General features: G+C 28.4%; 2 protein-coding genes across 2 annotated transcripts; both read left to right on the top strand.

Moving 5' to 3' along the window:
- Positions 1 to 7687: 7687 nt before the first annotated feature.
- ERG24 (delta(14)-sterol reductase) lies at positions 7688 to 8992 on the top strand (the record flags this gene model as incomplete). Its single annotated transcript, XM_011276631.1, has 1 exon — positions 7688 to 8992. One exon carries the CDS (start codon positions 7688 to 7690, stop codon positions 8990 to 8992), a length of 1305 nt encoding a protein of 434 aa, XP_011274933.1.
- A 1633-nt stretch (positions 8993 to 10625) lies between these two features.
- Positions 10626 to 11567, top strand: URE2 (glutathione peroxidase; the record flags this gene model as incomplete). The annotated part of the gene is made up of 1 exon (XM_011276630.1): positions 10626 to 11567. The coding sequence occupies one exon, from the start codon at positions 10626 to 10628 to the stop codon at positions 11565 to 11567; it is 942 nt and encodes a 313-aa protein (XP_011274932.1).
- Positions 11568 to 13088: the final 1521 nt, after the last annotated feature.

Here is a 13088-nt window from a genome sequence, read left to right as displayed (position 1 = left end):
TAGACAAATGTTCAACCACCTAGTAAGTTATTATAATCATCCATGTGTATGATTTAGAAATATTTCATTTTAAAACAGAGAAATCAATCAAAGCTTTGCTCTTTCTTCTCAGTCCCAGAAAACATCCTATGAGAGTATGATGCAAAGTTCAGGATACTTGAAAGGTAACTTTAAGAAAAGTCGAAACAAAAGTAGTCAAACATATAATTTTTGCAAAGATCAGCAAAAAAATCAAAAATTTCACAGCTAATTTATAATAATTACAAGATTAAATATTTTAGTTGTTGTTGTTTAAAAATTTACGTCAATTAGATTTGAAAAACGTTGAGATCAACTGGGATCTGATTAGTAAGTATTTGGTAATACGTCCTGCAGTGTAGTATATAATAATGAATTAGTTAATATTAGATCTATTTTAACTCAAAGATCATTGTTATATCGAATAATGTATTAATTACTAGATGTATTTTGTTAATGATCATAGTATTCTACATGTAATCAAGAAAATAGTCAACAATATGAATTTATAAGCTGTATACTAGATCAGAATATAATTTGTACAATCAATCAAAACTGAACTTCATATTGTCTAAATGGATATAAATATAGGAATCTAAATGATATTGTAGCCTAGTTATAAAAGGTTCAATCATTGTATCTAATCATATAATTATCCTCTTTAGTATGAACGTTATATGCATATAGATCACTATTATCAGAGGCAAAGCACAAACGACATGGATTATTATCTTGCTAACAATTGACCAACCACATATGCATAATTCAAAAAGACACAGTCAAGTTGCTACAATTCTGTTTGTATTTATAGCTGTATGGGATGCTCAAGCACAATCATGAGAAGTTTGGTCCTTTGTTGAGCACTTGTTGTGGAAGTTTGTTGTGAAAAAATCATTTTTTTTTTTATGTATTACAATCAAAATCAAAATAATCGATTAGTCAGATATTACATGGGATACACTATTCGATCAAAAGCTAAAGAAGTGGATTATTGTCTCGTTGTCTAAGGAACATGCTAGAGACTCAAGAGCTTTCTGTTAATAGTTTGTATATGAGATATAATTTTAGAGATACGTACGGGGATATTTGTAATTAGATCGATCAAATATTACTAATTCACGTAGCTACCAGGCCATATATAGTTGAAAAAACAAAGATCTTCCAAATAAAAATATTCAAGATAATATATATCGTTGAAATTAATGAGCAGATTCATTCTAATAATATATATGCTACTATTTCATCACTGTTGGTTCAAACTGGCTACGTCATAAATGTATTTCAAAATTAAAAAGTAAATATAATCATGAATATAAACTATACTATAAGTTTGAAGTAGATATTTTGCAATCTCAACTAACGTATCCACGAAGTCCTTGTGTGATGTATTATATAACTATAATGGTATTGTAGACAATGTTTCAACCATTAAATATAAGTTATATAATCATCCATATGTATCCTATTTTGAAACTTAGCTCATTAAAAAAAAAATTTGAAGCAGAGTAACCAAAATTTCGCTCCCTGAGCAGCAGTACAAAATCCATGAGATGGACGTGCAACGTTTAGGATAGCTCACTTTGGGAAAAGTAGACTCAAAGGCCAATCACACAATTCTTTAAAAGGAGAGCAATATAAAACATTAATGAAACGTTATTAATTTTCAAAATTAGAATTTAGAATATTGTTTTAGACGTTGTTGTTAATTAATTAAAAATTTTGTCAAAAAAACGTTGAGATCAACTGGGATCGTGTGATTAGTCATTAATTGGTAATGCAAGTCTATAATGAAGTTAATATTTAGATCTAGCTTTCAACTCAAATCTAGATGATGTAGTTATATCGAGTAATATATTCTAGTGATCATAATACTCTACATGAACAATCAAGAAAAGAATATTCAACATGAATTTTATATCAGTCTAGAACTAAAATTTGTACAATCAATCAAAACTGAACTTCATATTGTCTAAATGGATAAATGTACACGACTTTAAATGATATTGTAGCTTTGTTATAAAAGGTTCAATCATTAAATTCCATCATATAATTTATATCAATTTTCAACTAGAGTTGAACCACAATACTCTATTAAATCTGGTAAAAAGCACTGGAACACTTTAGTTATGGATGGATGCCATTCGAAAATAAAATATTGAACAAATGTAAAGAGTTTCAGGCTATTGAAGAGAACAAAAAAAAATTCTACTTCAGAGCAACATTTCTAACGAAAGTGTATAGTCAAACATATAATCATAAACCAGAAATCATATAGTTGAAAGAGTTTGAAATTTGCAAGATAAAAAATTTAAGACGTGAAATATGAAAAACAAAACTTCGATTAGTCAGACATTATGGTATAATTAAATATAATCAACGTCACTTCAGTATATAAGGAACCAGGTATTACACAATTGTAATTATATGGAAGCTATTATAAGTTAAAAATGATATTCAATGATCTGAATAAGGTTAAAAGTTTCTTATTTTTATACAATATAACATCAGTACAGCTTTTTATAAATTACTTAATATCAGAGTCTAAGAATTTAAGGTATAATTTTAAAGCTAAGACGCTTTAACAGTTCAAATTTATAAGCGATATTGAACCGTACTGTTGATAAGATCTAGCAGCTAATCAAACAATTATTGTATATGAAGTCTACACCAATACTAATATAATATCAAAAATAATAATCAACATGAATTAAAGCTAGTTTGGAATGTGAATCTCATCAATTTCCAGCTATATCCATGAAGTTGTATATCTGAGAGTGTATTATAAAACTATAATGGTATTGTAGGGTAATTTTCAACCATTAAATATAGTTATATAATCATCCGTATTGTATATAAGATATCACTTTGCAAAGTTGACACATTATTTAAAATAACCAACAAATTAAAAAATTGAGCAACTGCAGTATATGTTTAGAGTTTAATTCATCCAAACTTCAGGAGTCACAAATCGGCTATTCAATCACTTAAGCAATGCTCATGGAATTGGCAAGAAATCTTACTAAAGACGTCAAAAAAAATTAGATGTCGATGTTGAATGAAATTTATTGAAAATTGAAATTTATTAACGCGTTGAAAAAAAAAAATTAGTCAGATGTTAGTAATATCAATACTAGATATCAATTATACGCGTCAGATATTAATACAACTTGTGCTCGAATATATAAACATGAACTAGCTCCGATTATATTGCAAATTTATAGCTTATATATATGTTCTACACTCAAAATAAGAAAATAATCAACATGAATTAATCAGTATAGTACTAGTTAATACACAATACATTGAAACTGAACTTCATATTGTCTGAACATTGGATAAAAATATGACTTTAAATGATATTGTAGCTTTATTTATTAAAAGTTCAATCATTAAATTTCATCATATAATTACCATTTCACACCATTTAGCACGTTTAAAATTGACTAGATTGAATTACCCATATCAAATATGCCCACAACAAACAGAAAGTTTCAAATTATAAGTTGGATCAAAACTTTGTGTTATTCATGTATCCAATCAATAGAACATTATGAAATAATTAACAAAAATAACATATATAGAAAGAACTTTAGTGCAAAACTTATTATAATACTCTTGATGTAAAACCATGTACTCAAAGCATAAATTTCAGGGGTCTACAATATTATTTCAATTCTCGAAATAAATTATGGAAAGTGAAAAACATGAATCGGATTAGTCAGATCTTACGGTATACACTATCATGATCAATTATATAGTATTTAAAGAAGTGGAGTTTCTATATCTTAAGCTAATTGGGAGGTGTTATTAAAAGATATTACGCCTCTAACCCCAGAGGTTATAGAGAACCTTCTTCTAAGTTTTTATGTGAAATAGGTGTAGAGATATGAGTATATTTGTTAAGCCGATCAAATGCTATTAACTAAGATCTCTCATAGTTGAGGAATGAAAGTATAATGATGTTTCAATAACGATCAAAATCATTGAAAAGAAGATCTATTTGAATAACATATGTTAATATTTCATTACTATCGATTCAAACTGGCTACATAAATGTATATATCAAAATCAAAAATAAAAACATGAATGAAACTTGTTTGAATTAGATCTCATCAATCACAAATTCACAAGTATATCCATGAATGTCCATTAATTGGGAATGTATTATGTATAGCTATAATGGTATTGTAGACAGATGTTTCAACCATTGAAATCAGTTATTATAATCACCCTTCTTAAAATGTTCTTAGTCAAAATTATTTCAATAATGACTCAGAAGCGAGACCAACAAAATACGCTGACATTTATACATATGATCCCATGTGTAGCAGTTAACAAATTCCATAAGATTCAAGTTTAGAGAACACAGCTATGGAAAGCTCAATAACCTTCCAATTGACGCTTTTGGAGCATGGCCTAGATGTATAAAAACTAGCGCTAAAATGTTTATACTTGTTGTCTAAATTTGAAAAGAAGATTATTGAAAAATTTGAAAAAAAGTTGACGATTTGTCAGGTATTAGTAATATTTTAAGATATTAAACCTATTTAAACTCATATTAAGAGGCCATATTATATAATATGAAGAAGTGATTACATATGAACTACTAGTGTATATTATATTATATATTATAGATATTTTATAGTTGGATTATATAAATATTATATTATAATTAATTTGCACTCTACAATACTTGGACCACTAGAAAATAATCAACATATGAATTATATCAGCTGTATATATAAAAGATCTGAACAGCTTCATATTGTTATATATGGATGAATATATATGAGTCTAAATGATATTGTAGTTCTGCATATTAATACAAAAGTTCAATCATTAAATCTTATCATATAATTATCCTCTTAGTTCTTGCATTCAAAAACCCCACACTACTATAGATCATACGAAAACAAGCTTATAGTACAATTCTTCAGAAATTGATGACATGATTCTGGGAGCGTAATATTCCACGCAATGTGACTTGGGACACCAAGAAAGATCTTGAGCTGTTAGAAGTTGTTCTAGCATTATATCAATATAGTAATAAACAAACTTGAAAGCTGGCATTCAAAAAAAAATTGTGTGAAACGTCTGGAAAGACAAAACTTCGATTAGTCAGATATTATGGTATACACTATCAATGATCAATATATATTATATCGAATGAAAGCTAAAGAAGTGGTATACTAACCCCTTTGTGTATATGAGATCTTTGTAGATATATGGGTATATTTAGTACTGTTCATTCGTACCATGAGTTCTCTTATAAGACGTTAAGGAATGAGAACACAACGATGTTTCAATAACGATGAAAAAGAAGTTAAAAAAGGATCATTCATTCGAATTGTATCATATACATTGCTTTGTGAATTCCTTTATGAAGTACTGTTGTCTTCAAATTTATACTATAATCAGACAATATTATCCTATCGATTCAAGATCCAAGCTAGCTACAATAGGTGATCAATATCAAAATATAATCAAACATGAATTTAAACTAGCTTGATCAATTGGATCTTTTCAATCTCAGCTATATCCATGAAATTCTGTCTGGAATGTATCACATAACTATAATGGTATTGTAGATAAATGTTCAACCATTAACTAAGTTTTATAATCATCCAATTTTAAGCCCAGAACTTATCTCAAGAATATTTCTGAACAAGAAATATATACAATTTTCTTACAAATCTGAACAGCATCAGCAACTCTGGATTCATGATGGAAGATGGAAGATATTTCAATATTAATGAACATGGCATTTTTTAATAATTCTTCTCTGAAATTAGAGACACACGAGCCGCAACTATCAACAAATCAATGGGAAAAAACATCATTCAAAAGTCCCAGAGGCTCAAAACTTAGTTATATTAATATATTAATGCAGTGATTATACAATCAGTATATTCAAAAAGTTTTTAGTTAACAATTTGTTGTTGAAAAATTCAAAAAGAATTGAGAGATGATTAGTCAGAAATTGGTAATACATGAATATTCAATAAAGTACAATTATAGAGATCATATAATTGTGATATTTAGTTCATATTCTGTATGATCTACTCTAGTTATAATATCAGTATAATATTCTTTGTACGTCACGTATAATCAAGAAAATTATAACCAACATGAATTAATCAGTATGTACTAGTCAATATACACAATACATTAAAACTGAACTTCATATTGTCTAAATGGATGAATATATATGAGTCTAAATGATATTGTAGCTTTTGTGGAAAGTTCAATCATTAGATATATCATCATATAATTATAGTTAATCCCATCTGATACAGAGATACAAAACAAAGCCAATCATTCAACTTTTCAACTAAATATTGCTAGTAAACTTTATGATGATCATTTTTATACTATTTCTTCTAGTGTAAGTCTAATAAAAAAATAGGACATTTCCAATTTTCACAAGAAGAATATGCTTTTATCAAAAGTGGTTCAAAGAACTTGATAACTGGAAGGAAGTAATGGTGGTAAGGAAGAGTTTGGTTTAAATTTTTCTTTGAAAATCACCAAATTCGATTAGTCAGATCTTATGATATACGTGATACAAAGATTGAAAACTTGAGTAGTTTATAATTGTTTATAATTGATTATGATTGATTAAATAGTGATATAATATATAAGTTACAGATTATTATATTGTGGTATATCTATAGCTTGATATTCCATGTCTTATTGTACTTTTAGTATAATTCATATCCTCTTTATAACATCAAATACCTAAAAAACAACAACAATAAACTACAATCCCAGTAACAAACCCATATAAATATCATTAATGAATATACACCATCCCTTTCACCCCCTCTGACATCTCTCAATCCAATTTAATATCATCTTCTTTAGTAATTGGTTCAAGTTTAATATCTTCAGTAAATGCAACAATAATATAACCAATCAATACAACATTAGCCACAAGAGCAGCAAGACCACCAGATATTATAGCATTGTTACCTAGAAGCAGTTGTTAGTAAGTCATCAATAGACATAGTTAATTGATTTGTTACTCACTGAATAAATATTGAGCTATAAAGAATGTTATTAATGGGAATAACACCATTGCACCTGTGAAGAATACAAGTTTCTGTATAACGGATCTGATGGGAAGTTAGTATTGTGAAACCTTTAATGTTATTGACTTATCACTCACTTTGGAATATCAACAGCCATTGTTTATTATTTGTTCTTTGTCTTTTTAGTTCCTTTAGTTGTTGTCTTTATTACCTATTCGTTGTTCTCATGTCTTTCTTTATCAATTAAAATTCGCGTGAAAAATATAAAAACATCACCAAAAGATCAAACTAACTATGAGAAATCACAAAGCATCACACAATTCCTTACCAAATCCCATTATTTAAAACTCAAATAAACCTTCTTCTCAACAATATCATCATCGACTTTCCCTAATCAGATCAATTCCATCTTTCGTTTAATAATCTTTGTAATCACCATTTGATATTTCGTACAATATGGTCAATTTGGTCCCTACCACTTTAACATTTTCGTTCAAATTCAATATAAACAAACGAATAAACGAAAACATTATTGAAGAATATAAAAAAGATACAAATCCATCAATTGATTTTATATTTCCTTGGTCTTTACATCTTCAAAGTATATTGCTATTGGTGATTGAAAACAAGGTTCCATAATGTCTGAATTAAACCCCAAAACAAAACATAAAGAATTTAATGGTCTACCAGGTGTATTATCAATTTCATTAGGTCTACCAATTTTATTAGTCTTCTTATATCAATTATCAAATGAACATTATCATACAAAAGGTTTATCAATCGATCTTACCCAAGTCTTTACATTAGAAAGACCATTATGGGATATGATCCTAGATTCAAAAGTTTGGAGTTTTTATTTACTTTGGTTTTTTGGATTAATGATTTTAGATTTATCATTACCAGGTTATCATAAGCAAGGGGTTGAATTAAGAGATGGTACTAAGCTAACTTATTTGATTAATGGGGTTTCTATAAGCTTGATTTTAATTATTACCTTATTAACAAGATTTTGGTTAACTCAAGGTGAATTACCAGAATTACAATTTTTATATCAAAATATATTAGAATTAACTATCATAACCACAATTTTCTCTGCTCTTTTGGCAACTTTTGTTTATATAATTTCATTCCAACCTTTAAGAAAACCAAATGGGAAAGGAACCAATGAAAGAATCTTAGCAATTGGTGGTAATACAGGAAATCCAATATATGATTGGTTTATTGGACGTGAATTAAATCCAAGAATTGGTTCATGGGATATAAAATTATTTTGTGAATTAAGACCTGGTATGTTATTATGGTTATTAATTAACCTAAGTTGTTTACATCAACAATGGTTAAAACTAGGGTATATTACAGATTCAATGATTTTAGTTAATGTTTTACAAGCTATTTATGTATTTGATGGTGTTTTAAATGAAGATGGTTGTTTAACAATGATGGATATTACAACGGATGGATTTGGTTTCATGTTATCATTTGGTGATTTATCATTAGTTCCATTTTCTTATTCATTACAATCAAGATACTTGGCGGTTGAACCAATTGAATTAGGTGAAATTTTCTCAACAGTGGTTCTTTTAATTAGTTTTACAGGATTCTATATATTTAAATCATCAAATAATCAAAAATCAAATTTCCGTCAAGGTAAATTATCACATTTAAATTCAATTCAAACCCAAAGATCAACAAAATTATTATGTGATGGATGGTGGGGATTAAGTCAACATATAAATTATTTTGGTGATTGGATTCATGCCCTAAGTTGGTCATTATCAACTGGATTTATAACTCCTTTCACTTATTATTATATCTTATATTTTGCTTCATTATTATTACATAGACAATCAAGAGATGAAATTAAATGTAAAGAAAAATATGGGAAATCTTGGGATGAATATGAAAAAGCAGTTCCATATAAAATTATTCCTTATGTATACTAATATAAATAAAAGATAACCAATAAAATAAAATGCATTTGAATTAAATCTGTAATAAATTATATTAACATCTATTATACATAAACCTCTCACCTCTCACTAATACCTCTCACCTAGCACCACCTATTGTGTCTTTTTATTACCATCAACTTTCTTTTCTAAAGCACCATAACTAATATCTAATGAAGCTATCCATGATATAGCAATAACTAAAATCCAAATTAATACTAATGAAACAATTAATGTTGATAAAATACCTGGTGTAAAATAAGTTGGTTCTATAATTGTAGAATTTGTCATTGTGTTTTTGTGTGTGTGATTTGAGTTGAATTGGTGTATAGTACTATATGTTCTAATGAATCTGACCAGTAATCTATATTTGTTCTTATATCAATTGGTTGATAACTAAATTCAATGGAATGTCATATATAAACTTATACGAGTAGACGTATACTACATAATCAATACAACCAAATAAAACCAGTAATCTAACTCAAAAATCCGCGAATTTTGGGCCGACAAATTTAGGGGGTAACCCTACCGAGAGCATCTCCCAAAGTTTCAGCGGTATCAAAAATTCCAAGTTAGGCACTTTGGCCGAGTGGTTAAGGCGAAAGACTTGAATAGAAGTATCTCCGGATTTTCAATATTACAAGGTTATCTTTTGGGATTTTCCCGCGCAGGTTCGAGTCCTGCAGGTGTCGATATCTAATTTTTTTGATGATTTCGCTGGCAAATTGATGATTCTTTAAGAAAAGAGTTAATAAACCTATTATTTTTTTTTGGTTTATATTTGATTGATGATGGAATATATTGTATATTCTTTTAATTACACCTTTAAATCTACCTACTCAATTTTCATTGGCTGTTTTGAAATTTTGTTTATTTTATTCAAATTTGTTCAAAATCGCCGTAGGCGTCATTTAATTTCAACTCCACAATTAAAAAATTTAAGCCTGTTCCGCTGTTCCCACTGAATTCCCACTGGTGGTGTTCTGCCTATCTGCCTAGCTCTCATGGGCTCACTGGGCAGAAGTCCTCCCAGTGTCTACCCACCACTTAGGTGGACATCTTCTCCCTAGGCAGACTTCTAGGCAGACACCTCTAGGCAGACTCCCAACCACAGTTCCACGTGAAGCTAAAGTGACCCACGGTGCTGGCCCCACCGGTGCACTTTTTAAACCTTTCGCTGAAAAAAAAAAAGACCCATAGTTAAAAGTAATTAAAAAGTGTTGAACAATAAAAAATCATAATTTTGATTATTTATGAAAAGAAATAAAATTTAATTAGATCTATTATATTATATTTAGTCGTTTCATCAATTGGAGTATTTATTGTTTGTAAAGAAGATAAGATATTGGGATTGTTCGGAAAAGTATCAAGAGATTTAATAGTGTTTTCTTCAAATATTGGAAAGTGAAATATAGTACACATTGATTGAAGAAAAATTCATAATAAGAAGAAATAGTTCCATTTCATTTATTTAATATACTTTCAAATTATTGGATATAAAATAATAATCAAAACAACCACTCGTTGAAGATACAAAAAAAACCAGAATCATATCCATAATTTATCAAAAGATCTTCCCCCATATTTTAGCATAATAATAAATACACCACATACACCACAAACAATGAGTCAAAGAGAACCTGCAATTTCCAATCTATCAAGTGCATTAAGAAATGTCAACTTAGCCCAAGAACAAAGAAATCAATCAATTCCACAAGGTTCAATTCATTCACAAAATCAACCACCAAATATACAAGGTTCTTTATTAAGTCAAAATTTAACATCAAATTCAGAATCAAGAATAACAAAATTTTTTAAAAATCAACCATTAGAAGGTTTTACATTATTTAGTCATAGATCTGCACCAAATGGATTTAAAGTTGCTATAGTATTAAGTGAATTAAATTTAGATTATAATACAATTTTCCTTGATTTTAATAATGGTGAACAAAGAGCTCCAGAATTTGTTTCAATAAATCCAAATGCAAGAGTACCTGCTTTAATTGATCATAATAATGAAAACCTAGCATTATGGGAATCAGGTTCAATTATTTTATATCTTGTATCAAAATACCTTAAAGATTTTGGTGAATGTTCATTATGGACTGATAATTTAGGTGAACAAGCACAAATTACAAGTTGGGTTTTTTTCCAAACATCAGGACATGCACCAATGATTGGACAAGCTTTACATTTTAGATATTTCCATTCTCAACAAGTTCCATCAGCCGTGGAACGTTATACTGATGAAGTTAGAAGAGTTTATGGAGTTGTTGAAATGGCATTAGCTGAAAGAAGAGAAGCTTTAATTATGGAATTAGATACCGAGAATGCAGCAGCTTATAGTGCTGGTACTACTCCTTTATCAACTTCAAGATTTTTCGATTATCCAGTTTGGTTAGTTGGTGAAAGAATTACTATAGCAGATTTAGCATTTGTACCATGGAATAATGTTGTTGATAGAATTGGAATTGATATTAAAAATGAATTTCCTGAAGTTTATAAATGGACTAAACATATGATGAGACGTCCTTCTGTTATAAGAGCTTTAAGAGGTGATCAATAAGAATCTCAAATTTCAAGAAGCGTCTTTTAATGATTGTTTATTTCTTTATTTGTGTTTTTTGTTTAGCTTCTACCCTAAAAAAGTTTATTTGTATATTATATTTATGCCAATTTTAATGAAAAAAAAATCTTCTGCATCATGTATTATCTCTATATATAAGCTTTCTTTTCCTTTTTATTATGATATATAGAAGGTTTGATTCAAAAGAATTAAGCATTGAATAATAACCGGTAATCATTTGCTAATGTGTATATCAAATGAACGTCTAGCTATGTTTCAAAATCAATAATTAATGAAGGTTTCATAATCTGTATACTTTTACACACATATTACATCTTCAGGTCATGAAACTTACCTTTTCTATGTAGTTTTTTATAATTTCATTACTTATTTCTTATACAAAGGATATCTAAAATATGAATTTTTGAACTATTTAATAACAAAAAATCAAAAGCTTGAATACTTGAGTTTGAAAATCATCAAAAGACAATGAAGAAACGGTTCTTAAAGCCAAATTTTGACATGGCGGTACTTCTGTTATTTTATTAAATCCATCTTCAATTGTCTTTGATTTATAGCGCTACATTTAAAAACTATGGATATATATTGAAGATAGGAAACAATTGTAGAGATCAAAGCTATTATAAGTACTTGGTTTAATCTCCAATGTGATTTAGTTCAACTAGGGCTACTTATCATACCAGTTCTTGAATGATTTCTCATTAAATTTGAGCTTGTTGATAAACTTTTATGACAATTGATGAAAATCAATCAAACAGTAAGTTATTAACAAGTGATCAATTTATTAGAGATAAGGTTATTGATATAATACGTAATAGCTAATACAATTTGAGTGGTAATATAATAAGCTGTCTTAATGTGACTATACAATCAATTTAATTGTAAATTTGGCCATGTTTATATATAGTCAATATCATGAGAAGAAATTAATTAAGATCAGCTGTACAAGTGTATATACTTTTCGAATGTGCCGAGTAACCCCGAGATCTCAAATTATCAACTTATAAAACTTAATTCAAATTTATCATTAAGGTAGGAATTTATTGACTAGAAAATTGGTTAATTATATTGAACAGAGTATTCTATTTCCATCACAATAGTCAGATTCATTAAATTCATGTTTTTCAAAATTCAAGTTTTAAAAAATATTGTTTTTTAAATCAAAAATAAAATTTATTAAATACATTATATTCTTGAAATCGAAAAAAACCAAAATTAAAACTACGAATCTCAACCTAAAAAAATACTCTACATACACCTCAAGACTCAAATATTACACTCCAACTTTCAAAACCCCCAAAAACCCACCAGGATTCCACAAAATTTCACTAAAACCCCCCAATTTCACAAATCCAGGCCAACAACCATCACAACCAACTTCAAGAAAAAGGCACTTTGGCCGAGTGGTTAAGGCGAAAGACTTGAATAGTTTGATCTTCTTGATCAACATCAAGGCCATCTTTTGGGATTTTCCCGCGCAGGTTCGAGTCCTGCAGGTGT

The sequence above is a fragment of the Wickerhamomyces ciferrii genome, contig 00070 (assembly GCF_000313485.1).
Source record: "Wickerhamomyces ciferrii WGS project CAIF00000000 data, strain NRRL Y-1031 F-60-10, contig 00070, whole genome shotgun sequence".
NCBI lineage: Eukaryota > Fungi > Ascomycota > Saccharomycetes > Phaffomycetales > Wickerhamomycetaceae > Hansenula > Hansenula ciferrii.
Note: the sequence above shows the minus strand (reverse complement) of the source record. Positions and strands in the feature narration are given on the sequence as shown.